The sequence below is a fragment of the Stigmatopora argus genome, chromosome 13, assembly GCF_051989625.1.
Source record: "Stigmatopora argus isolate UIUO_Sarg chromosome 13, RoL_Sarg_1.0, whole genome shotgun sequence".
NCBI lineage: Eukaryota > Metazoa > Chordata > Actinopteri > Syngnathiformes > Syngnathidae > Stigmatopora > Stigmatopora argus.
Genome location: NC_135399.1, coordinates 17,805,086 through 17,831,866, shown reverse-complemented (window position 1 = coordinate 17,831,866; position 26,781 = coordinate 17,805,086). Strand labels below are relative to the sequence as shown.

Here is a 26,781-nt window from a genome sequence, read left to right as displayed (position 1 = left end):
CACATCCATTCTCATCTCACCTCATACTCGTCGTACTCAAAGTGGTCTTTCGAACAGGAATGCCCTCTGCTGCCTTTAGCTTGATCAGTGCTCAAATTCCATGTGCTTTTTTTTTGTTCATCCTGAAGTACTTTTTTTTTTTCGAAAGCAGGCATGGAATGTTGGGAAACAAGAATGACAGTGGATCGAATTCAACGGTGGATACGAGACCACGTGACGAAATGCTGCTAGCGCGACTGACAGTGCCACTTTGTCTTTTGCCCTAAATGCTACTTTTGGCGTGCTACGATGCTTGCTAACCACGACCATTTGGCTTGTCTTTAGGGACGGATGCGCCGTGACTACAATTTGTCCGGAAAATAAGCCGGCGCCTAAAATCCGTCCTTAGAAAAATTTGTGGAGGAAAATATCCATTTCTTTTCCTCCAAGGCCCAAATTCTTCACCAGTAAGGTTAGTCTAAGTCTTTTTTCTAGGTCACTTCTACTCATATTTTGAAAACCTAAACAAATATTGGCGGTTAAAAGACGTGAACCCTTTCAGGGACAGTGGCCATTTATTCAAACAGATGAGGCCACGGCCAGAATGAGCTGTGGCTTTCCAATTCACCGTATTTACGTGTCAATTCAATTTAGTGGGTGGCTCGAGCGCCGAATTTGGAATAAGTTTCCACTGAAGTCGCCTGCACTGTCCCCCAAAAGGTTCAATTGCTAATAGGCAAAGGGCGGCGGTGGAAGGAGGAAGTACTTTGAAAGACGTCCAGGCTCCGTCACGGCTCGCCGGCGGCGGCGGTGGAAACGGCAACTTTGCCCATGGTGGACCTCAGCATGAGCGTGCACTCCTGAGGGACTTCGGGGTTGTCGGTCATGCGGCGCCACACTCGCCGCTCTTCCCCGTACGAGTCCATCCAGTCCACCTTGTTCCCGTAGCTTTTGCCTGTTGGCCGACCGACCGACCGACCGACACTTCTTTTAAATTTGAATTGGAATGTTCGAAGGCGGAACGAAGGGGCCTACCCTCGCCGGCCCCCAGGCGGACCCCGCCCAGGAAGACGTTGCTGGCCAGGGGCTCCTTGTCCCAGACGGTGAGCTCCAGGCAAACGTTGTCCAGGTCGCCCGGCTGCAGGCCGCAGTAGGTGAAGGTGTGGTTCCAGCGCGGGTTCACCGTGCGCCGCTCCGCCGCCGTCTTGTGCTTGGTGGACTTGCGGCTGTCCGGGAGAAGGTAGCTGCGGCGACCGCGAGACGCGGTCAGGACGCGGAACGCGCTCGCGCTCGCGCTGCCCATCCGCCGGGCCCATCCCGCCTCACCCACCCTTTGACAAAGGGATCCGACGTCCCTCCGGACTTGACACCGGTTAAATTGCTGGCCCCCTTGACCAGCAGCTCCACCATCCCCCCTCTAGGTGGGGTGAAGGTGCTCTTCTTCTTGCCTTTCAGGAAGCCTTTCTTCACTGAACGAGGCAGAACAAAAAAAAGGAGAAAATCATTCGGTCGGCGAGCAACGGCGCCGAGGGTGGAGTGAGTGACGCCCGCCGCCACGGACCTTGCACTTGATCCAGAGGCAGCATGAGGTTCTTCTCGGCAGGAATGTACTTCAAGACCACGGTCAGTTCTCCTCTGTACTCGGCGCCGGCGGCATCGGCGTGGCCCTCTGGCTGGAGGCGCGTAAAGAAGAAGAGGAGGAGGAGCAGGTGGAGGGGGCGGGGCCTGCCTGGCCGGGCACACCTACCTTGGGGCGCAGGGCCATCCACTCATCCATTTGGCAATCCAACTCCCGGGAGTCAAAGGTCAGCTCCACTTGGCCCAGGAAGGCGTTGCGTCCCAAGCGGTCGCGGTGCCACACCGACACTTGCAGCGTGCGCGTTTCCAGCTGCGAGCGCCCGATCACGTACTAAATAAAAATTAAAAAAGGTAGCGAAAGGTCAGCGTTGGAGCTGTACCGACAGACGGCCGGACGGACAGACCCACCCTCAGGTTCTCGTTAAAAACGGGGTTGACGGTGTTGGCCTGGACGCCCGTCTTCCTCTTGCTCTGGCGCGAGGTGTCTGGCAGCAGGTAGGTCTTCACGTAGCTGGCGACAAACAACCAGTAGGAATTGGCATTTTCTGACATCTTTTTTGGGGGGGGGGATAGATAAGATAAGACCACAAGACGATGTCGATGCTCACGCGTTGGTGCGTTGCCTCCTGTCGTCCCCGACGGCCAAATCGTGACACTCCTTGACCAGCACGTCCAGGGCGCCCGTCTTGTAGCTGTAGCCGACGTTGAGGAGGATCTCGCCGCTGACGCGGGCGTGGCCGTCGTCGCCCGTCTCGCTGTACATGCTCGTCATGCTGCCCATGCTGCTCTGCTTAGGACGGACGGACGTCAAAAAGACGCCGACGTTTCCGGTCGGCGAACAATACAAAAGGGAGCGACTTTGCGCCGACGTTTGTCCTTTCTGGGAAATCAAGTGATTGGTGAATAAACTCCAGAGTCTTACGGTCTCGGCGTCTGAGTCGGGGATATTGAGTAAGGTCCACCTTCTCTCGGAAGCAGGGGTGGAAGACTAGCCCGCGGAAGGACGGATGGACGGACGGACGGACGGACAAAGGGGGGGAAGGTGAACCACCACAAGACGCAAAGAGACACAGAGAGACACACAGAGAAAAGAAGTGAGTCTTTGGGACGCAATCAAACGGGGATGCTCATTTCTAGCGTTCGGCCATGGTTTGGTTCCCTGGCTTTTTTTCTAGTTGTCGGGGATGACGGCGAGATGCATCCTGCTTTGAATAAATATGCCCAACGGTGACGGCATGAGAACACGGCAGGGCGTAGCGTGACGCCCGGAGGCGCGCCCCTATTTACACAGGTGTCGGACGCGTGTTTGCGTGGCGCCTCGAGTGAAAAAGAAACAAAAGCAGTTACCGTGGAAACGGCGCTGCTGAGCCGACGTCCCGTCGGTGGCTCGTGGGCCCACAGCAGGGCGTCCGCCTCCTCCCCGGGGTCCTAGAAATGACCGCCAGACATTCATCAATGAATATAGGTATACTTTCAATGACTAAGAATAAAATCTTTTTTACAATTTTTGTTAAATAGTTGTCATTTTTTTTAAGGGTGGGGGACAAATGCAAAAAATGAGAAATGCAAAAATTACGGCGTGGCGGAGGCCGGGCACGGAGCGGCTCCTCAGACTCAGCGAGTCGTCGCTGTGTTCGGAAGCGGCGCCCGCCGACGACAGGTCCATCTCCGAGCGACTGTGATCTGAAATCAAAGAAGAAGAAAAAAGACCCATCTTTTACAATGAAAAAAAGCCAATCATTTTTGACCTGAACCAGGTCCAAATCCTCTTGTAAATAGTCCAACAGTGGACTTGGTGTTTAGCTGAATTGCTTTTTTAGGGCATCAAAGTTCGCCCTTTGAATTGTTCGGAGGTCGACTCGTCCATCCCAGTGTAAATGGAGTACATAAAATATATGAAATAATACCGTGTGTGCGACTCACCTGACGACACGGAAGCCTGAGACACGCAAATGGACGGCGCGCCCTTCTTCTCGGGGGAGCCGGAGCGAAAGCTGGAAACGCTCTCGGCGCCGTCGGGCTGGACAAAGAGCGGGCGTCCCGTCATCGGGGCGCCGTGCTTTTGGACGTCGCGCGGACCCTCACCTTCAGCCTCCCGTCGCTGGAAACGGAGTATCCGTCGGGAGTCTGGGATCGCCGGGCGCGGGAGGGGCCGTCCAAAAAGTGCTGGCTAAAAGACAGCAGCGAGCGTCCAACCCTTTTCCGTTCACTCGTTCGTCGTCAGCCCGGCCGGGGATGGCGACGTACCCGTCGGAACGACAGCTCGGGGCCGAACGCCCGCTGCGGGCATCCCAGAGCGATTTGTGGCCGTTGTCCGAGGACCTGGAGGTTCTTCTGCCCGCTTTGTCCGCCTTGGTCCTCCTGGACGGAAGGAAAGAAGACGCATTTGAAGCGGCGCTCTCGTCGAGCGCCACGGCCCGGCGACCGGCCCGGCGACCGGCCCGGCGACCGACCCTCTCCTTTTGGCGCCGCCGTCGGCGGGACGCTTGGAGCTCTTGGAGGAGGAGGAGCTGTCCGAGGTGGTCTTTTCTTCCGGGGCTTGGGAGGGAGGGAGGGAGGCGGAGAAGTTGGGAGAGGGGGACGTGACCGGGCGGGACCAGGCACGATCGATCACTCACCCACCGGGTGGCGCAGGATGGTTTGCTTGATGGCGTCACCGCTGCAGACTTTGGGCTCAAAGCGCTTGGATCGCTCCTCCAGGAACCACTCGCCCGTGGCCACCTTCAACTCCCTGCGGGTGGGCGAGACAAAGGACGTCCAATCAAGTATTAATTCCCTCTTTTTTGGGCTTCAACGTAGTCATTTTTAAATCAACTTCTTCCAATTTGTACATTTGTACATCTTCCTACATATACTTTTGATTTATTTTGAATTCATTTAGTAATAATGAAAAACAATGATGTACTTGTATATTTCAATTTTGGATTATTTCCTTTTTTTAAGTTCACTATGCAGCATCCCGTACGAACAAAGTAAAAAGTGAACGCGCCTGCCACGCACGGTCTGATACGGGCGATTGGGGCACTTACGAGATCTTGGCGCAGACGTTGCACCTCCACTGGAGGGCGCCGTTGGGGGCGCGGCACTGGGCGCAGACGAGCATCCGGCACTGGCGGCAGGCCCGGCCGCGGTCCAAGATGAGGCCCAGCGTCCGGTCGCAGCGGCCGCAGCGACGCTCGGGCGAGTCGCGCGGCGCCCTGGATCCGCCGCGCTTGATCTCCAGCAGCTCGTTCTTCAACTTCCTGTCAAAGGGACGCCGGACACAAATACAGTAATCCCTCCATTATCGCCACCTCACTACATCGCGCTTTTTATTTTTTTTAAATACATAGGGGTGACCGTACTTTGCAGTTTTTCATTTATCACGGCCATGTGTGGTCTACATTAACCGCGATAATCAAGGGATTACTGTAGGGCGGACGCCAAGGAGTTTAGCGAGGGAGCGGCTCTCACCGAATCCTCTTCTCCTCTCGCTTCCTCAGCTTCTCGTCCTTCTGCAGAACCCTCAAGATGCTGTCTCGCTCGTGCTCCACCAGGAAGGAGAGGTCCAGGTCCAGGTCCCGGTCCCGATTCAGGACCCGGTCGTTGTCGGCGGCGGCGACGGCGGGCGCCTCCATGGCCGCCTCCCACGCGGGCAGGACTCAGCCCACTTCTGCCGTTTCCGTGGCCATGGGCCAGCTCGGCGCCGAACCTGTCCGAAAGGGCAAAGGGGAGGGGCTTAGTATGATAAGGTGAGGTGAGGAAGGGATGTCTGACCTTTGTTTTGATTGGTTAGCTGAGGCTCCTCCCTCCCTCTCAACGCTTGATTAAAGCACACTGCAAACCGCCCAATCTTTACACAAATAAATCCTTGCCTCCATCCATGGCATATAAACAATATGGAGAACCGGATGTCTATGTACCTATCATCATCTTCATCATCATCATCATCATCCTCTATTTGCTGGTAAATTTATGACTTGTACATTGGGTTTTTAATCATTGTTTAGTTGTCAGAATCAGTTTGACATTTACACGGTCAATGGCAGTCAAAAGGAGGAGGAAAATATATTTTGAAAAATATGTTTTTCACCGCCAAATCCAGCAATCTCATGTGGCTGACACCTTTGAGTGTTAATCAGGTGTTAGCGTGAAGAGAGATTACACATAACACTTCCTTCCTAATTCCTCATTCACGGCGGGAGCGGTGACCGATGAACGAACGAACGAACGAACGCATGCACGCAGAGAGTCCAAATGTTGAAAAGATGAAAAATGCATGAAGCCAAGCTCAATAGCGCTGCGCCCGCCGCCGGCTAAAGGCGGCCTCGGCGCCGCTGTCAAAAGTCATCAACGCCAGAAAACGCGCTCAAGTCGCATTTCCTTTCCGGTCCGACGCGGCTTTTCTAGCGTATAATTGGATTTTAGCGTACAGTTGACTCAGCGAGGAGCCAATCACGGGGCGTGGGAGCGCGGCCCGGGAAATGAGTGGCGCTCCTCCCAAAATCAGCCGGCGAGCAACGCAGGAAGGTAAACGGATGATTGCTTTAGTTGGCGTTCTCTTGGTTTCCGCCACCACTAAATGAGAAGGGGGAACGACGCCCATTAGAACAGAGCGGATGTCTCCAGCGATGGCCGATGGTGGAGCTGGATCATCGTCATGGCAACCGGGAGGGGGGAGGGTGGCGGCGGGTTTTCGCGCAGACCGCGGGCCTACTAATGGCTACGTTACGGCAACGTCGTCTCCAAAAGCTCCTCTGGGATCATTTGATTCAAAAGACTCTCCACCGTTAGAATGAAGTAGCAATTAAAGGAAAATCGACACAACTTGGCAGTAAAAAAAAGCCTGGCGTGTGTCGTTTCCGTGATCGGACGCTGCCACAATGGCCGTGTTTACCCACCTTTGTGTTTTATTTACTTTAAATAGGCACGGCTGCCATTGAATAGAATATGTTTGCTGTGCTGCTGTTAATGCACTGTGTGGCCGGCCCATGGGAAACTCTTTATTTCTACAGTACAGTTTTTCCTGCACAAAACGTGGTTATTATTTGGTTTAAAATGGCAAATTTGGGGGAGTCAATTGATAATGCTCAATAACCAAAAAAACATGTTCAAGACTGTCCATAATGGTTTGGAAATTCTGGGGGTTCAATGGTCAAGATTAGGTCTAAATGTTTCATTTTGGTCAACAATTGATCCAACATGATGAAGTATGAATCAAATTTCTTTTTTCACTTTGTAATATGAATGACATTTTAAAAAACACAGGAAGCAACCCAAAATGAAACTAACGGTAGGATCGTGTCCCACGGAGCATTTTTTTTCTTCTGGAAATGGCCTGCCCGTCACGCCGTCGCTCCCCATTAAGCTCAAGGATGAAAAATAGTCCAAAGACTGAGTGGAGCACCAATGGGAGCCCGGGGAGTCTCCGCGGCGTATCGCGACTACGCGCTGCCGCCACCGCCGCAGTGATTGCGTGCGACGGTGCGGGCTTTCCCCTCCGCCCACGCGGCACCGGTCAATGGCTACGCAACCCCGACAGCGAGCGTGCGTGCCTCCGCGGTCGGCCTTTGTCGTCAAGCGGCCGGATCGGCATTATCGGCAAATCTGTGAACGCGGGAGAGCTCATTCCTGCCACTATAAAAAATTGAATTAGGATGCAGATCGTTGGCTGCTGCCCGTTTCTGCCAGTGGAAAAAAAAAAGGCTCAGACCACTTCCACTTTTACGCACACAAGGCAAGCAACCTTTGAAAGTTACTTGTAGATGGACATGTTGCTACGCAACGATAATTACATTAGTGCCTTTATGAAGGTATAATGTCATTTTGTTTTTGTGCTGGGATGGGCTACCATAGGCACAAGCCAGTAAAAATATAAACCAAAAAAAAATCACCAATTAATTAAAAATATATATTTTGAGGGTATTTGCTAAACATTTTCAAAGAGTACGGATTCATTTTCAGTCCTCCTAGTTCCAATAAATTGGACACCCGTCTGTTTATAGCAGTTCATTTCCTTGTAAATTTTAGGGTGCTTCCAGGTTACATCAAAATTATTACAATTTCAACATGTATATAACAAATTTGAATAAAAACTCGGTGGCACGAGTTTACTTCAATAGGGAATCGATTGTCTTCCCACAGGTACATTTCTTTGGGGTTTTTTTGCTGAAAAAAATGCATTAGAATCTCCATGCTATAAGGAATTTCAATGTGATAAATTCAAATTGGCACAGATTTCCTTGCGCCGCCTCGACCATCGCTGCAATTTTCTTCCAATACGCAATCACCGATTGATGCTGAAAAGGCGCCCCTTTATCGAACGCATTTAGACGCTGAAAAGAGTTGACCGTGGTGGCGACCGACGAACGCGAGCTGCCGTGACGACAAAAACGGGCTCTTTGCTGCATTGCACCTGTGCGAAAGGCGCCCAACTTTGCACAGTCCCACCGGTGAGTGACGGGGCCTCGTAATCGGTCGTGATCGTCCCCTACACCCCCCCCAAAAAAAACCAACGCCAACCCCTTTTAATCCACGGCGAAGGTAAAATAGCAGCTGCCATATGTCACTGACCAAACACCAGCACATCTCGGTTTCGGTTAGAGCCGTCTTACCTGGGAGCGACGGCGAGGGAAGCCGGAGGGAGAGCCACGAAAGGCCGAAGACTGGATCCGGCTCGTCCCGGCGTCGGTGATCGTCCAACCGTGTCGCTACGCTGCGGTGCGGTGTGGTGTGGGGGTTTCCTTTTCCTCCGCGTGTTGCACGGGTGCTACCAGGGTGTTTCTTGAACAGGGGGGCGTGGCGTACGTCAGGGGGAGTGGCGTGCGTGCATGCAGAGTTGAAAAAAAGAAAATACAAATTACAAATTGGCACGAAGTCAAAAAAAAAAAAAGAACACAGCTCTATCCGGTATATAAACAAAAACAATCGAATAAAGTTTTGATAAAGATTCCTTATGGATGAAGGATACTTCTAGTGTAATAATAATAGTGTGTTTATAGCGAGTGTCAAGAGTAAACGAGATGACGCTGCCCTTACCAACATGGCCGCCGCGCAGGCACGTCTACTGAGTCGCGCCGTTGTCTGCCCTGGGTCAACCAAATGCTTATGGCTTTTCCTCCGCGCTCGTCGGTTCACTTTGGCCCTACAAGCAAACATTTGGATGGTTAACGATGCCAAAATGCACCACGTTTAAGTGTGGACGCTTTAGCTTGGGGATAAAAGGCACAGGGGCGGTTTAGATTCGGTCACTTACAAAGTTCAGCTCATGCGTGCACCATACAGGGCACACTATAGAACAGCACCACCAAATGGTCATAGCCAGCAATACAACTATTGCTGCTCGAGGTTGACGTCATTTTTGGACTGCTACAAACACCAGGATGTACGGTATCGGCTGACACCAGTTTCTTTAGGTTTTGTAATGACAAAATAGAGATATTTTAGTCATTTAAAATAAGTCCTGCATACAATAGTTACTACTTTAACTGTTTCCAAAATGCACATGTAGGCCGGCAGATGGCGTCCAATTTGCGCTAACTTGCTTCATTGATGACGTTCAATCCGCCGTCGTAGTAGCACCAATCGGCCTCCAGATGTCTCTATGGTCTCCGCTCAATGCAAAGGAGAGACGAATGCACAAATGCAGCCAATTGCTTTATTAAACTAATTCCCTGCTATTGACAGCATTAGACGTCAAATCCATTGAAACAGTGGTGGTGGGCAATTAATACTCATTTTTAATGCCATTGGCGGCGCTAGACGTAGATTGGACGTCTAGGGCCGTCAAGAGTTAATTTAGGAAATGACATCCATTTGGACTAAGAGCAATGGCCGGTGTTCAGCGGTTTTACTCCTCGTCATCATCATCGTCGTCTTCATCATCATCATCATCGTCATCGTCATCGTCATCGTCGTCATCGTCGTCTTGGGTGTTGATTTTTCCAGAGAGGACGTCTTGGATCCAGTCCTCCAATTCCTGAGCCGAGGGAAGATCCTCTTCGTCGTCTATTAGCATCCACACGCTGTCGGCCTGAAAAGGCCAACGCCGTTTAACTGGCGACGACGTGGCGCCAAAAGGTCAGCGCCGGACGGACTCACGTCTGTGACGTTGACGACGCCGATCTGCGGTCTGAAAAGGTCCACCTTGAAGGTTTTCTCCCAGTAGGGGATCAACTGGCGGGATAAAGGAGAGATGAAAAGAATCCGCCGATTCGGGACCCAACCGGACCGGACCAGACCAGCGGAAAGTCGTCAGGGTCGATCCAGACGATGCTAAGCTCCGGCAGGTGCGTGTTGTCTCGGGCCACCTCCTTCAGGATTTCCAAGAACTCGAAACCGTCTGAGAAGAAAGGACAAATAATCAGTCGCTCAGCCAGCTGTCCGTCCGTTTGCGCTACCGCTAATGCTAATGCTAACAGGGGTCATATAGTAGACATGTGTCGCCAGTTATTGTGCCATATACGTGGACTCGTTTCATGCGTCAAGTATGATATTGGCTGATATTGGCAGCGACAGACGTCCAATCCCCCTATCTCGGAAGTCAATGACTTTAAAGAAAAGTCAGAAATCAACGGCTAGCCCTCTACAAAGCAGTGAATTCTGAAAAAAAATGCTCATACAAGGATACGGGACATGAATCAAACTGTGGAATGATAGCATTTGTCTCTTGTCAAGCATTAAAACATTCAAATTTGGACGCAGATATATTTTCATGGGAAAACTACAATGCGGCCTTTGAATTTTTTTTCTCCACCCCGAGTATCTGACTTCCACGAAAACAAGCACGCTCGAGGGTGCTCCTCCGTAATGAGGAACATCTGCACTTGTTTGCCCAAACAGGAAGTGCTTTTAAGAGTAAAGGCGGCCGGCCGTATTATGCAACAACGTTACATAATAATTCATCATGATGTGACACCGGTGCGCTAAATGGATTTTTCTTCCGTCGCCGCAATTCGACTACCGCGGGTTAAAGTAGCGAGCGGCTAATGTCGTTTGGTGCGGCCTATCCGTGGATCCATTTTGACAGAGTGCAGAACAAATGACACCCATGGCGCTAGGCGTCCAATCCATTGGAAGTTGCGGCTTCCAAAGGATTGGACAATGATAAATGAGTAAAGTCGCTCACCCGGGTCCTCTTCCTCTGCGAAAGCCACGATGTGGATGCCATCTATGTCGTCCTCCTGAAAACCAAACCCAAGCGAATAAAGGTGTGAGGAAAATGTTACAAAATAAACCGATTGTCGTTTGCACAGATGCTCACCCAGGTTTCAAACATGTCCTCTGCACGCAGTTTTCTCAAAGTGGGCCTGAAGATGTCAAAGAAAAAGACGGTTTTGTTTTCATTGGGGTTGCCATTGATGGCATGATGGCAATAGACATCCGATGGATTTTAACGGGGAGGGGCCGGAAGCCAGCTTCCTTCCGTATGAGACGGATCGGACATTCGTCCATCCGTTCATTTTCTGAACCGCTTATCCTCACAGGGTTCGCGGGGGGGGTAATGGAGCTTTTTTTCACGATATTATTCCTATTTGAGGCCATGCAAAACGGGCAAATTTCAACGCGGCGGCTCACCGTCTGTGTTGATTGATGAAGTGAAGCAGGTCGTCCTCGGAGTAGGGTTTCCCCGGGATGGTGACGGGCTCCTCCATGAAGGGCTCGTAGAAGTCCACCTCGTTCAGTTTCAGCGTCAGTTCTTTAGCCACCTGCCGGCCGTGCACGCGTACATACGTGAAAAAAACCCGCCCTCGACCGGGGGCCCACCCACGCTGGATCGCTCGCTCACGGATTTGTCAAAGGTGGCGAAGAACTTGACGTAGGGCTGGAACTGCTCGGCGGCCTCCTTGAAGGCGTCGTAATCTAAAGGGCAGGGAAAGGAGAGACAGCGTCACCTCGCTGGGTTGCTAAAATAGATCCACTTTGAGCCACGCTAACGACGCGGCAGCTGCAACGCGCCGTCGGGATAAAATCCCCACGGAGACCGGGGCTCCGGCACCCCAGTCAAACTGGATCGGACCTCCACTTCCGTCAGCCCCACTGAAACCCCATCCTTCCATGCTAGCTTTCCCAGTTCAGATAAATTTGACGTGAAGGAGTTAATAATGTGATTTCTGCCTAGTAACCCCCATGCCAACCAGCTTTTTAAAATTTGATTGATTTAAAAATAAATGTACAAAAGGTGATGTTTGTCCTTTCTAACATGATTCAATCAAAATGTGATTACCCCTCGTAGCAACAAGCATGCTAAAAGGCAGAATAATCATTTTAAAAAAACGTGAATATTGCTTTTTAAATTGTGTTATTTCTGCCTAGCAACAACCATGACAACAAGTCATTTAATGGATTACATATGGAAAAAGAGTTGTTGTTTTTTGGGGGGAAATGACGGACGGCACTCACGCTCGGAATCTTCGCCCTTGAAGTAGCCGATGAGGCGGATGTCCTCCTCCATCCTGTCGAAGGCCCTCAGCTCCAGAGCGTTGTCAATGACTTCCACGGGCTCCTCCATTAGCTGCGGGCAGACGGACGGACGGAGTTAGGGAAGCCATCTTGGATTTGCCACTCTGGCCCGCTGCGGACGGAGCAAAGCAACTCACGTCCAGCAAGAACTCCACCAGCGTGTTGGCGGAGAGCCAGCCGTCAAACTCCGTCACGCGGTCGCCCTTGAACACGTACACGCTGCCTTCTTCTTCCAGGCCTACGGGCGTCAACAAAGACAAAATATGGAGAGAGAAAAAATGAATTTGGTCTTTCAATTCAAAATTTTCAACAGATGGATTTTTCTTTGGGGGGGGGGGGGGATCGTTGTCGTAGACCAGGAGTGCTCAAACTTTCGTCCTTTCGGGAAATGGAAGACTACGGGGGTCAACTTGAAATTCCGCTTTTATATTTTGAAACACGACATGTTTACATACACTGGAGGAAAAAATATGAAGCTGGCGGGGTGGTTTGTGATGGAACAAAGGCTGCCAACTCTCCCGCTCCAAATGGAAAAACAAAATGGTACTGGCCTAGTTTCTTGGCCACTTTTGGCGAGTCGACCATCCCAAAGCCGATGTCTTTCTCCTCCAGCACTTGAGCCACCAGCTGCACGTCAATCACAAAAAGCGTCATAATTACACATTTGGACTTTTTCCAAGATTGGCCGATATTGTAGGGTAACTATTATGTCATAAAGGTCAACTGGTATTCATGTGATGCCAATACAAGGACTTTTAAAAAATAAAAATAAAGATCGGCCGATATATAACCAATATTATAGGATAGTTGTTATTGGTTAACTTATTTGTGCTTTAGCATCACCTGGTGGGCTAGTGTTAAAAAGGGATGTAGCAGAAGAATAATGTTACTTCTATTATAGACATTTGTGTAAAGTGTTCCAACTGCCTTTCAACATCAACATGCTTCAGGCACTACAATTAAAAACAAAGGGCTGATGTTTTTTTTAAATTTAACTCAAAATCACCAAATCATCGACTCTACTTTGAGCGACCATTTGGTGGAAAGATGGAGGGAAGATTATTGTACCCTAGAAGGCAGACACACACACACAATGAAGCAGATTGTTCTAAAAATAAAGCAAAAGCAGGCAGTTGTTCTGACCCGATGATTTATATTTGGATCACAATGCATTCTGGGGCAATCGCACGTTCTACGCTAATGTCACACTCGCCACGAAATGACCGTTGTGGCTGAGCGAGTCGACTTCCGTATCAAAAACGACTTTTGAATTCATGATTCACCTCATGTGACAGACAGTAGGCGGTTGTTATAACTATTGGCCATCCCTAATATAAATGGATGAAAATGAAAAGATTAAAATGGAGGAAAAAAAGCATTGAGGCTGCTTTGATCTGATATGTGCATCATTCACGGGGGTGCTGGAGCCTAGCCGGCTAAATACAGGAAGGGCAAATAATCATTTCAAAATAATCTAACTTTTTTTAAATAATACATGCACCGTGTATTTAGAAATACAAATTCATAGCCGGGACTTTGGCAATCTATATTTTTTTGCGGCGTACGTCGTCGTGGGTACCTCCAGGACCATCTCGGTCATCTGCTGGCGTTTCTGCCACTCCTTGCTGTCCTCGGCGGCACCGTGGTAGAAGAGGCACAGCGTGTCGTAGCGCTTCAAGGCCTTCTTCAAGTTCTTGTCGTCGACGTGCGCCACGCGGTCCTTGCCGTCGTACTGCGGAAACTCCAGGCCTTTGCGGCTCGCCATCGCCGCCATCGCCGGCGCCGGCCCAAGGCACAGGGCCAGCAGCAGCCAGAAGGAGAACATGGAAGCGGGAGACAGATATTCAAAAGAGAAGCCCCATGGGTTCCCTCCGGTTCCCTCCGGTTCCCTCCGGTTCCTTCAGGCGCGCACGCACGAGCGCCCGCGGGGCAGGCGAGGAGCAGAACCATACATAGCGGCGCCGCACCTCCGCAGGCCCATTTTTAGGAGAGCGCTTGTTTGAGGGCTAAAAATAAACGCCGCGGCTTATTGCGGGAGGCCGGCAAAAACAAAGGGGTCGCCGTGCCATTCGCCGCCGTCGACAGGTGTGCGCGCGCGCCTGAGGGTGCTGGGAAAAAGGCTTCCGCAACCCGGAGGACGCCGAAACAGGCGTTTGCACTTAGTGGGACTAACGACATTAAGTGCGCCTGTTTTAGTCTCCTGTCCTTTCAAAATCACCAGAGGTTTGAAAAAGACTTGGAGGTAAAAATAAATACAGTAATCCCTCGAATATCGCGGTGAATGTAGACCAGACGTGGCTGCGATAATCGAAAAATTGCAAAGTAGGGTCACTGCCTTTATAACTTTTTTTTTCTTCAGTGCTGAGTCCTAGTAGCAAAAATGGCTTCCGCTTATGAGTTTCAGCGTGATTTTCACATTTAAAAATAAATAAATAGCATAATAAAATGGCAAAGTAGTGAATTTGCAATAAGTGAAGACCTGATAATGGAGGGATGACTGTAATATGCATAGTTACTGCATATGCTTTGTTTGGGTGTGCGGAAATATGTATTTACATATACATATGCACACCAAAAATAAGTACAATTGGAAAAAAGATTTTGTAAATATCCGTACACCGCACAATGAGCTTCACTATTATGATCAAAAATTACAAAAAAATGAAACAGCTCGCTTGCCGGTGATTTTTTTTTAGCTGGCGTAAAGAAAAATGCTGCAGTGGGGAAAATTCCACTCACTTAAGGAGGGAGCGTTGGCGGCCCGAGCTGACCCCAGCTGACCAATAAAAAGGCTAGCATGAAAGGAGCCCAATAAAAAAAAAAAAACACAGCTATGAAATGTGCCTTTTTTGGCAGCGGCGATGTTCTCGTAAAGCCAAATCAAATAGGAGCCGCGCTCATCCCAACTTTGGAGCGGAATTCCGATGGGATGGGCTCAGCTCCGTCCCCCCGTTGCCGGCGTCCCATCATCGGAACGGGATCCATTCCCCTTTTTAATCACGATCCGTATAACATTTTGATGCGATCTCTGACATCCATTTACTTTTTTAGATGAATCGTCGATTGCCTTAACTTTCTACTTCTGTTTCTAACTGGCAAAACACATAGGTTGGGGGGAGGGGGAGTTAAAGGTGGCATCATGTGCTCGGCGAGCGCCGGACGGGCTACGACAAATCATAGCGAGAACGACCTAACCCTCCAGGAAAAGCTGACATTTGCTGAAAAGAGCAGAAGGGAAATGTTACATAAATCTGACATTCAAGTGCAAAGTAGCATGATGCGTACTGTTGGGATTTGGAATGAAATGTTCTTTTGAGTTCTTGTTTTTTTAATGATTTGTGATTTTTTAAAGAGAATGTTTTTGAGTTTCAAAAAAAAAAAAAAGGATAATTATGGTGATGCTTTTTTTCCGATTTTTAACAAATGATGACATATAGTGATTTCTTTGGGAAAAAAAACCTGAAATATATATTTCCAAGTTTTGTAGTATTTTTGGATTCAATTATAGATATTTTGCTTGTCATCATTTTGAATGCACTCTACGGAAGCGCATTAGGGCGAGCAAAGAAATTCAGAATTCAGAATTTAAAGTCAAACTCATTCTTTGTTGTTCTTCAATGGCCCAAATCCTCTTTCCATCTATTCCCTAATCATTGTTAAAGTCCCATATTTGTTAAATGTACTGTCAGACACAAATTGCCAAGTGTTTATTTTGGGTTCAGTTTGAGCAAAAGTCCAAACGGGCGTGGCAATAAAAAAAAAACGGTGCGTCATATTTTTACCAACAATGTTAGTCTACTCACCACCACGTGTCATTGTGTTCAGTTGATTAGCAGCTACGCTAGCGGCGGGACAAAGGCAGCGCGGCCTGCCGGCGGGTGGGCGGAGCCAATCTGATGGGTCAAAGAAGACAAACGATAAGATAAGGGTCCAAACATCAGAAAGCTGAAACATAAACAGAGTTTTGGTCGACGGCCCAAGGCGTAAATCACGTGTCTTTTCAAGTTTTCCATTCACCTTCACCTACTTTCTTCCTCCTCGAGTTGGAAGTGCATAGTCCTGCGTTTTTGTCAAATTATGATAAGGCTCCCTCCCTCCCATTAACCTACATTGTCAACTCGGTTGATTCGCCAATGACCATGTTGACAAATACAAGTTGCTTTTGCTACAACTCCATTTGACCACGACTTTACGTCCATTTTGTGCCTACTTTACCTCTTTCAGCACGAGTTACAACTCTATTTTTAAACAACTACAACTGCATTTACAGTAATCGCTTGAATATCGCGGCTTCACTACATCTCAGGTTTTGTGTGTGGTTTACCTTAACTGCAATATTCGAGGGATTACTGTACATACAAAAGTGCACTCTCATGACAACGCAACATTACCCCAACACCAAAAGTTATGTTGCCAAATCCTGCTGTAATTTCGTTGCAAAATTGACTCACAGAAAATAAATGAGTTGTAACAAAAGCATCTTGGTGTGGTAACTATACATTTGGTCCAAAAGACATTGATAACTTTATGCTGCTACTGACTTTTGGCGGGATTTTCAACTTTAGGCCAACCATTAAAAGTGGACGTTTGCTGGTTTTACGAGAGCTCCTAACATGACTCGGAATCCTTCTGAAGTGTGTTCAGAAAGGCTCGCTAGGGCCAATAACTCTCTTTTTCTTCATTTCTGTTTACGATACTCACTGTAATTCTGCTGCAGTCCGCGGTTTGTGTCGAAAAGCACCAAGGGAACCGGATTCCACACACGCAGGCGCGCCAATCCCAAAATAGCGACAAAGCCAAACTAGGGCTCAAAGCCACTTTTGCTAATTGCAGTGTACCCTAGCTGTGTTAGCTAACGTGCTAATAGTGCATGGCCACTTGAGTGGTGAGCTTGAAACGAAATACGCTACATGTTTTTGCAACAAGAAATAATATATCGTCTTAAAAAGGTTTCACTGTTCAAAAAAAAGAAAGAAAAGAAAAAAAGAAGGAACCAACAAGGTCATACCTGTCAAGTCGTATGGTTAGCCCCCATTTTGCACTGGACTTTCAAGCTTTCTAACGGGCACGGCCTACGGGAAACACGGGTTTAAAAAAAAAGGAAACTAAACATATAAATTAAAGCGTCTACAAGGACAACGGCGACTTGGTTAGGGTTTTTTATGGGTTGGTTTGCTACCGAACACAAAGGTGGCTAGCTAACGTAAGGTGTAGTTAACGGCAATATAAAAGGAAATCAAAAGAAGAGCCTTCCCGCTACCGGAAACTCGCCCACACGTCTCTCTCCAATCAGTCACGCGGTGCGTTCATGTACAGCCAATAAAACACAAAATTGCAGACAGAAATGATGAACTGTAAGAAGAATGTACGTCTCATCTCATCTCCTTTTCTGAACCGTTGTATCCTCATTTGGGTCGCAGGGGGTGCTGGAGCCAATCCCAGATGTCCCCGGGGCAGAGGCGGGGAGACAAGGAGACAAAGGACAACCATGCACACTCACACCCATACCTAGGGGCAATTTAGAGTGTCCAATCAGCATACCATGGATGTTTTTAGAATGTGGGAGGAAACCAGAGTACCCAGAAGAAACCCGCACAGGGCCGGGGAGAACAAAAACGCGAATGAAGTCCTTTTTCCTGGGGTCATTTTGGCCCCGACAGTTATGTTTTGTAGGAATGTGAATAAATGTCAATAAGACATCCTTGCTTTGGCTCACCGCCTCCAACTCCCGCTACAAATGAATTTGCCATGTTTTGTCGAGCGCCAATAATCGCATCTTCCGCTGTCTCCTAATCATTCCGCGAGTCACGCGGCCTACAGGAACCGTTGTCTCGCATAGAAATTTCAGCCCCCTCAAAATGTCCCCGTGAGCGCGCCTCGGGGTGAGGAAACCCCCGTAGATCGACTTTGCAAATCGGCGACAACGTCCTTCCTTCCCTACGTGGGCGCCGGGCCGCATCGGTCACGGGAGACGCCGCGTGTTTGAGACCCGTCCGACCGCAGACAATGAACAAAGCCCAGCCCGGGATGCCAGTACTTTTCCGTCAGCTGTCCTCTCCGCACAGGCCAGAGTGCGCTCAACAAGTGTGCAAAAAAAAAAAAAATAAGAAAAATTCCATGGCCGCACAAAGCGTTTAAAGCCACAACCTCAATAGATAATGCCATTTTTTAATTGAATGGCCTAAGGCAAAGGATCACGTGCGGTCGATTGGTCGCCGGTCTTTTGGTGCGCCGTCTTTTGGTCGCCCCGACCGCGATAACGGCCGACCAAAAGACCGGCGACCAAATGACCGGCGACCAAACAAGGTAAAACAAGACGGTCTACGCATCAATCAAGGCCAACAATGGCCATGAGCAGTTTCACTGAGCCAACGTGTGAGTGTAGAAGAGTTTGTATGTACATGCGTTGTCCCTTTAAGAAGTGACGTCAGTCAGGGCTTAACAAGTTCTCCAACAAAAAACAATCAAAGTCCGGGAAATTTGGAGCTTTTCTTTAGCCTAATAATGACTAGGGCATTAAGTATGACTAAATAGTCATTCGCAGTTTGTATTTGGGGAATTTGAGCAACGATTTAAATGGTAATTATCACTTACCTTCCGGGCAACCAAAAGACCGGCAACCAATCGACCGGCGACCAATTGACCGTGTACCAAGGATCATACGCTCAAACTCATGCTAACATAAAACGAGACGGCACACTTCCTCAAAGTGAATGAGGAAGTGGAGGCATTTAAAAAAAAGAGAAAAAAAGAGAAAAAAAGAAAATGTGCTTTGAAAACCTCTTGCTGAAAGTTTACCGGAAAGGGCAGAAGGTGCATTCCGCTTCTTTTTGGAAAATCACCTGACTTTTTGGCATGGGAAAACGGCAGAATTGCAAATCTCCATGATTGGCGGCGGCGCTGGCGGCAGCCAAGAGGCCGCTTGCGTTTGGACGGATTACGCGCCAGGGCCTTATGTAATCCCAAAAGCGCCAGAAAGGCAACAACAAGCAAAAATATCAAGTCGGAAGGGGGCGGAAAAGGAGTTTGGGGAAGTCTATCACCGTCAATGGCGGCTAAATTTTGCATCGAGGCCCGGGCAGACGACACAACGCCATTTTACAGGCCAGGACGGAATGTAAGTCAAAAATAATCATGGTGATTTCACTTTCCTGGATTTCACTCTGCATGTTTCTGTTCAAGCTAAATCAAGAACCCGTAAAAAGCTATTTTGTCAGAATGTAGGGAACTCGGAATCTTGTTGACTAAAGTTGTCCGTGGTTTTGGAATTGGAATATATCCGTACTTGATCTCATATTAATTAGAAGTACGTGAATACTGACAAGACACCAACCAACCAATTGGTTTCCACATTTTTTTTTATTGAAACGGCATAAAAATAACACTTTCTCCCAGAAAAAAAGATGTAAAAGTTTAAAGCTGGTTCCCAAACAATCCAACCCACCTGGCATTGATAAAACAATACCCAATTGGCGCCACATTTTTTGGATCCAAAAATGATGGAACGCCTGTTACATAAACCTTGTTTTCTCATTGTGAGAGAGAGAGAGAGACAATGCCTTGATCCAGTTTGGAATGAAAGCACAAAGCAACAAAGCGACGACGGCTTTGTAAATTCAATTTTTTTGTGTTTTTTGTCTATTGGTCAACTTATTTTGCCCCGCCCCCCATGCCGATCTGGCATTGGACGCTAAGACACGTTTGGCAAAAGGTGGTAGAAAAGTTGCGCTTCCAAAGCGGCACAGTAGATACACTCGAGTATGCTTTGTTACGGGAAGAAAACGCAACAGAGTCAAGCTGGGCGGGCGGGCGGGCGCTCGCTCGCTCACCGTGTCGGGAAATTGCCCACAAACTATTTTGATAGTCAATTCATTGTTGTCCAGCTTGGAGTTGTTCAAATGCTCTTTGCTTTTCAGCCTCCTAACAGCACATATTCAAATGATGAAATAAACTAAACAAAAAGACAACACAAAATATTCCTCATTTCTCAAAATGACTTCAAAAAAGACCACCATGTGAAAGAAGAGAACATTTGGAAAATCACTCCTTCAATGAATACAAAAAAGTATAAATTAACATTCTGATAAACAAAACTGGGGGTAGTTAAAATAGTGATTAAAAAGAAAGACCAAAAAAGGGGGGAAATTAATCAACCAAAAAATTGAATCAAAATCACAACCCTTGAGAATATAAATAGAAGATTAAAAAACAGTATTGTTGGAGAAAATATCATGAAACATTTTTGGAAAAAAATATTCATTAGTGATTCATGGACTATCAAAATGGTTTGTGTTAGCCAAGACATTTTGCTAAGGTAACACACGATATGCTTCTAATATAGTACACGAATAGAGAATAGCGATTATTGTTTTTTGTCGTCACTTTCGAAAAAGCCTTCAAAAGGGAACACCAAAAAAAAAACAAGACTTTAAACTACGATAGGACACCATGGTAAGTACCGTAACTGCCTGGGTCTCGCATTTGTGCTTCAACGTTGGATGACATCAAAAGCGTCAAAAGTGGTCCGCACTTTGAAAACAGACTCTGGTTAAATAAACGACGCAAAGCTAAGAGAGCAGCTCCGTTTCCAGTCAACGTCCACATCAAAACAAACACAATCACCAGACAAGAAAACAAAAACAACAGAAGTGCGCGTGTCAAATAAGGCCGACGACATGGAGTCATTGGCCGCCGCCACCACCGGGGGCAGACGTCCGACTCCTTCCAACAAAATTTCCCTTCCAAAAGTAGAAAAACAATCCCACGATCCTTCAAAAGAACCTGACAGAAATGACTTTTAACCATAGATATGCCAAACATTTTTTGGGGGGGGACATGAATCTTTTCCGGGAAACGAGCTAGAAGGCCGGCGCAGTCTAAACGAAGGCCCCGTCCGTCCGTCCTTGGACGGCGGGAAGGGAAAAGGACTGGACTGGGGAGTCCGGCCGCCTCGGCGGAGCCCCCGCCCACCCGAGAACGATTCGCATGAGCCGGGATTCCGGCGAGGGTGCCACGCTAGTGGGCGGCGAGCGCGACTAGAGCGAGAAAAAGACAAACATGAAGATGCCCACGGAGCAGACGATGACCAGACCCAGGTTGAGCAGCAGTTTGACCAGGGGGGGCTCGTACAGCAACTGGGCCACGTCGCGGGTATCCTCCCACGCCGGCCGGGCGTCCCGCGAGGGCTCCTGGATGCCGCAGACCCAGTCCAGGGCGCGCAGGCAGCGGCCCGCCCGCCGGCCCGGCGGGGGAGGGACGTCTTGGGCGGGCTCGCCCCCGCCCACCACCAGGAGCTTGAGGTCGGCGCCGTCGGGGCAGCGCTCCTTGCCGGTCTTGCAGGCCTCGGCGGGCGGGCCCTTCTCGACGGGCGGGCCCTTCTCGTAGGCGCGCTCCCGGCGCCGGCGCCCCTGCCGCTTCTGGGGCGGCTTCTCCACGAAGCGCAGCCCCCACAGCGTGGTGGTGCGGATCTGCTCCGGGTCCGGCGGGGGCGTGAGCAGGCTGACCGCCACGGCCACGCCGCCCGAGATCCAGAAGAGCGCGGCCGCCACGTACATGTAGTGGACGCGGGTCACCAGGGCGGGGCGGTCGTCGGGCAGGTCGCAGCGGGGCCGGCGGTAGACGAAGGCCAGCAGCAGGCGCAGCGAGCCTAGGGCCGAGCCGGTCACGCCCCCCCAGAAGGCCCCCCTCTCGTTGCAGCGCTTCCAGCAGACGGCCAGCAGGAAGACGGCGGCCACGGGCGGCGTCAGGTAGCCGGCCACCTCCTGGATGTACAGGTAGGTCTGGCCGCCCTGCATCTCCACCACCACGGGCACCCAGGCCATGCCCACGGCCACCATGGCCGTGACGAAGAGGCGCCCCACCAGCAGCAGCTCGCGCTGCGAGGCCTTGCGGCGGAAGGTGCGGTAGATGTCCAGCGTGAAGATGGTGCCGGCGCTGTTGAAGATGGAGTCCAGGTCGCTCATCAGGGCGGCGATCATGACGGCCATCATCAGGCCGCGCAGCCCCACGGGCATGATGGCCATGACCAGGCGCGGGTAGGCGATGTTGGAGCAGCCGGCCCGCGAGCCGCACACGTCCATGCAGTGCTCGGGCCCGATGCAGGCGATCTGGTCCACGAAGAGGATGCGGGCGATCATGCCCGGCACCACGATGACGAACATGGGCAGGATCTTCAGCGCGCCGGCCATCAGCGTGGCGCCCTTGGCGTGCGACAGGTTCTTGGCGGCCAGCACCCGCTGCACGATGACCTGGTCGGCGCACCAGTACCAGACAGAGGCGGCCGTCTGGCCCAGCAGGAAGCCCGGCCAGGGCACGTCCTCGTCGGCGGGGCCCCGCAGGACGCGCAGCGCGTTGGCCTTGGGCCGCACGTCGCAGGAGGACGAGTAGGTGTAGTTGCCGGCGGCGGCGATGGCGCTCACGTTGGGCACGGCCAGCATGTACTTGGTGCGCACGCCCTCCAGGCCGCCCACCTTGAGCAGGCCGATGACGGTCAGCGTCAGGGCGCCGGCCACCATCAGCACGGCCTGCAGCGCGTCCGTGTAGAGCACGGCCACCAGGCCGCCCGTGATGGTGAGCACGGCGGTCAGGGCGATCAGCAGCACGATGGACACGTACAGGTTCCAGCCCAGCGACTCCTGGATGAAGAGGGCGCCGGCGTACAGGTCCACCGACAGCTTGGTGAAGACGTAGAGCAGCAGTGACAGCGAGGCCAGGTAGACCTTGAGCCGCTCCCCGCCGAAGCGCTTGGCCAGGTAGCCGGGCATGGTGAAGACCCCCGAGTGGATGTAGACGGGCACGAAGACCCAGCCCAGCAGCTGCAGCAGCAGCAGGGCGTTGAACTCCCAGGCGCCCACGGCGAAGCCGCTGGCCGCGCCCGAGCCCGCCAGCCCGATGAAGTGCTCGCTGCCGATGTTGCTCACGAAGAGCGAGGCGCCGATCACCGCCCAGTTCATGGAGCGGCCGGCCAGGAAGTAGCCGCTCACCGTGGCGCGGTTGGCCTTCCACATGGCCCCGAAGCCCACCGCCAGCACCAGCGCGAAGTAGGCCGCCACCACCGCGATGTCGGCCGCTTCCATCCCGGGACCCATGGCGCCTGGGCTTCTCCCTGCCGGGCCACAGGGAAGGAAGCGACGCGTTAGCGTGTTCGACCGGACAAAATGCTACGGCAAAAGGGGTCTGCATTTCCTACTCCGACCTCCCAAAAAAAAAACAATTAAAAAAAAAAAAACATTAAACCGGCTTTTCCCCGACAAAAATACAAACATTAAACCGGCTTTTCTCCGAAAAAATACAAACAAAGCGGCTAGTCCCACCAACGTGGCCTTCTAATGAGTTAGCGCCAGGCTTCTACTTAACGCCGAAACTGGATTCCAGCCAGGTACGATCGCTCTCCTTGTTTTTCCAGCGCAATGTGACACGCTAAGCCCCGCCGGCAATAAATACATCCTTGACTGGATTATCCGACGGCGACCCGACACCCCGCTAGCTACCTGCGCAATAACGCTGAGGCACGCAGAATGCTTAGCGAGGTTGCGCGGCAACCGAAGCGGAATGACGCGGCCTTAATTCACGCCACCAAACTTTGGGATACGCACACTTTTTTTTCCCACTGATAGTGTTTATGTTAACTCATTGACTGCCGCTGCCTGTCGTGGGAAAGATGCAATTCTACATTTTGGCCTCCAGGTGGCATCGAGGAGAAAATGAATCAGTATTGTCAAGTGTCCGCGTATGTTCGGCGCGGTTAGCTTAAAGTGGTCATGTTTAACGGCGCTTCCTCGGTGGAATGTCGCAGCCAAGGTTTGAAGCCACAATTTGGCAGCAGGTGTGCTCACCTCCTGTCGATAAAAGCAACGAAAAGTGAAAGTGAAATGAGTGTGACCTAATTAAGCCCCCCCACCCCCGACCTAACTTGGCTCCGTGCCCCCTCTATTGGGAACCTGCGTAGCGGAAGGTGAAATTTTTCAAGAACAATCAGTCGTGTGCCATCTCCTGCTGCGCGTCTCACGGGTCTCCGTTACTCTAGAGTAAACACACCAAATCCGCCTTGGACACATATTATTCCTTCCGAGAAACTAAGACAAAAAGGTAATATATTAATTCCGGACGTTTTCACGTGACACGTGAAGGGACCTCGAACCAGGAAATGACAGCTTTACGTTACGGGGGAATGTCGTATACGTATATATGTTTTTTCTTTTTTTTTTCTCCATTCAACACAAAAATGACATTGACTGCACAAATAATAATAGGAAAAAAATGAATAGGCACATATTCAAATATAAGTGTTGACAATTCTGACATTGATGAGCACAACATGTACCTTGAGCTAGCGTCAGGATGCTAAAGGGACGACGGCACCACCCCCGAGAAGAACAAGTGAGGAGGATGTGCGAGAAGAGGAGGAAAAAGCCCTGCTCTGCGCGTCCGTTATCCCCGTTCGCAAGTGGTTGTTAGCTGCCTGTCCCTGTATTGAGCCCTTTCCCTACTTCCTTTCTTTTCTTTTTGTTGTTTTTGTTGTTTTATTTTTATTGAATGACTAGCTTGTCTTGTACTGGTGGCTCCTGGTGGCCGTCTCTCCTCCTTATAGCGAGCGGACGTATTTCAAAGACCACGCCCACACGTGTGGCTCACCCGTGACGCGTCCGACTGGAAAAACACAAAACAAGTTTGCCCAAAAATGCGTCGACTTCAACATTTTTTTGTATTTACATTAACTCGGCAAGTCCGATTTCTTGTCTTTTCCCTCTGCGGAGCACAGCCCTGAACGCAACACTCTTCACTCCGACGCAGGTGAGCCTAGATCTGGAAATTGCTCGCAAAACGCAATTAAATCCACGTCAAGAAATTGTCGAAAAAAAGGGCACGTACGCAGTTTTGAAAAAATAAATTTGCTTAAATAAATTGACTTAGATGAATCGATGGAAAAGTACTAGACCCCACCCACCCACTCACTCATGCAAAAGCCACTGCTTAGAGAAGTTGTAACGTGATTTAAACGCTTGTGCGCACTATAGGATCAAGGCCGGTGCACGTTCTAGATTTATTAAAACATAGAAAAATTAAAAGATGTCAGGCTAATATGATATGATGAGGTTGTTGCAAAAATGCAATAGTTTCTCGTAGATCAATCGATATTCACCCCCACTCCGCAGGCCAAATATTTGGCATTCCACCCTTCCAAAAAAAAAGGAATTCTCCTAATTGCACGATGCAAATCATTCATGCATTTTTGTCGCGATGCCATACCCAGCACTGACAACAACAAACTATCCAGTCCATTTGGGCGTCAATCGTACGATCTGAAAGCTGATCATTCACCCACAGTGGCTTCCCAATTAATTGGACGTCTCCCCCCGTCAATGGCAATTCAAAGGGACCAACTGACTGACGGATATCCAAATCAGAGTCATTGTGGAAAATTCCACTTTCCCTCCCAAGATGCTGACACTGGAATAACAAGCTTAAATAGGGAAGCATGTGATAAAAATGCATGTGACCCATTTCATCTTCCAGACAAAAGTCATCCATCTAATCATGGGAAAAAAATGTCGAGTGTCAGTGAGAGATAACGCAGCCAGCAGAACGGTTGACTTTCATCAAAACATCCTGCAAAGGCAGACCGAGCTCTGCATATTACAGGGGGAGGGAAGCCGAGTAAATTTCCACTGGCTGCTCTGGTCCGATACTACGTAGGAAATTTCCATTTACAAGAAAACTACCTTTCCCGACGAGCCTTGCGCGAGGCGTTCGCGCGAAAACGAAAGGAAACACGGAAGAACTTTGGAGTGAATCAAACAAATAGAAAACGTGTATATTTTTAATACACGCGACGCAGGCTTTCTTTCATAACAAGTTTTAACCTTCGTCTTGTGTTAGCTTTCGCTTACTTTGCCCGGGGCTCCAGTCGTTCATAGAGGACTTATTTTGGATACTACATATACTCGTTTTCAATATTTCAAAAAACGCCCTCTAGGAGAATGACATAATAATGGTACCAGCGTTAAATGTTCGTAGCCTTCGATATTTTCATTCCAATATTAACAATAGCAACATATGTGAGTTAGGGTCATTTTCGACATGTATGAATTCCCTTTAGGAAGTAATCTGTAGATGCCCCAGAATCAACAGGAATTACCCCATGTTGCCTTAAGATAAAGTCTTTAAAAAAAAGGACTACTTACTTGTAAGAGGCTACAACGTCCCTTGGCATAGTGGATTGAATGTAGTCCACAGGTGTCAAAGTAAATCCACAAATGACCGAGTGAGTGGGTACAGGTTTTCCTCCCTACAGACTGGTCTGCAGTAAGAAGCAGCACCTGACTGCAATCAATTGATTGCAGTAAGAAGCAGCACCTGACTGCAATCGATTGATTGCAGTTGGAAGAGAACACATTGGTGAAAAGGTGTCGTCATGGTGGCTTGGAAGGAAGGAAAACCTGCACCCACTTGGCCCTTTTTGGAATCACTTTCGACACCTGTGACGTAGACACAACGCACGCTCAAGTCAGGCATCTTGGTGGGCAACATGAACAAACTCCTCAAGAGCTTTGTGGCCAATTGCGGTCTGCAATCCCAAAAGAGCCATTGCGGTTGTTGTGGCAGCAGCGCAGCAGCAGCTGGATTGCCAGCCAAGTGCAAATGCTTGCTTTTGGGCATACTTCTTGTTGTTTTTTTTTCTTCTTCAGCCAGCTCCGCTGCATATCCTTCCTTTTAGGTAACACAAGAGACAAAAAGTGAGGGGTGAGGGGTGAGGGGGGGGCCCTTGGCAGAGGTGACAATGAA

At 49.7% G+C, this 26,781-nt stretch overlaps 3 protein-coding genes across 6 annotated transcripts; all 3 read right to left on the bottom strand.

The window, feature by feature from the left end:
• Window positions 1–510: 510 nt before the first annotated feature.
• Window positions 511–8,661, bottom strand: sytl5 (synaptotagmin-like 5). 3 transcript variants are annotated; one of them, XM_077616645.1, is made up of 19 exons: window positions 8,575–8,660; window positions 8,151–8,319; window positions 5,011–5,248; window positions 4,587–4,799; window positions 4,176–4,288; window positions 4,011–4,095; window positions 3,805–3,918; window positions 3,643–3,727; window positions 3,481–3,577; window positions 3,134–3,240; window positions 2,905–2,985; window positions 2,480–2,545; window positions 2,166–2,344; window positions 1,966–2,068; window positions 1,727–1,888; window positions 1,541–1,652; window positions 1,310–1,448; window positions 1,015–1,223; window positions 512–934 (listed from the first exon to the last, which is right to left on the bottom strand). In XM_077616645.1, the coding sequence occupies exons 3-19, from the start codon at window positions 5,172–5,174 to the stop codon at window positions 768–770; spliced, it is 2,196 nt and encodes a 731-aa protein (XP_077472771.1). In that variant the 5' UTR covers window positions 5,175–5,248; window positions 8,151–8,319; window positions 8,575–8,660; the 3' UTR covers window positions 512–767. The 3 variants fall into 3 exon arrangements, with proteins under 3 accessions (XP_077472772.1, XP_077472773.1, XP_077472771.1); XM_077616646.1 differs by lacking the exon at window positions 2,480–2,545 and having other exon boundaries at window positions 511–934; window positions 2,166–2,347; window positions 8,575–8,661; XM_077616647.1 differs by lacking the exon at window positions 2,480–2,545 and having other exon boundaries at window positions 511–934.
• A 518-nt stretch (window positions 8,662–9,179) lies between these two features.
• On the bottom strand, window positions 9,180–14,135 carry casq2 (calsequestrin 2). Its single transcript, XM_077616651.1, has 11 exons — window positions 13,577–14,135; window positions 12,549–12,624; window positions 12,135–12,235; window positions 11,938–12,049; window positions 11,324–11,397; window positions 11,113–11,243; window positions 10,799–10,844; window positions 10,664–10,718; window positions 9,777–9,877; window positions 9,637–9,711; window positions 9,180–9,568 (listed from the first exon to the last, which is right to left on the bottom strand). Exons 1-11 carry the CDS (start codon window positions 13,820–13,822, stop codon window positions 9,386–9,388), a joined length of 1,200 nt encoding a protein of 399 aa, XP_077472777.1. The 5' UTR covers window positions 13,823–14,135; the 3' UTR covers window positions 9,180–9,385.
• Window positions 14,136–19,337: 5,202 nt separating this feature from the next.
• On the bottom strand, window positions 19,338–26,337 carry slc5a3b (solute carrier family 5 member 3b). 2 transcript variants are annotated; one of them, XM_077616649.1, is made up of 2 exons: window positions 26,181–26,337; window positions 19,338–23,101 (listed from the first exon to the last, which is right to left on the bottom strand). In XM_077616649.1, the coding sequence occupies exon 2, from the start codon at window positions 23,082–23,084 to the stop codon at window positions 21,033–21,035; it is 2,052 nt and encodes a 683-aa protein (XP_077472775.1). In that variant the 5' UTR covers window positions 23,085–23,101; window positions 26,181–26,337; the 3' UTR covers window positions 19,338–21,032. The 2 variants fall into 2 exon arrangements, with proteins under 2 accessions (XP_077472775.1, XP_077472774.1); XM_077616648.1 differs by lacking the exon at window positions 26,181–26,337 and adding an exon at window positions 24,320–24,692.
• Window positions 26,338–26,781: the final 444 nt, after the last annotated feature.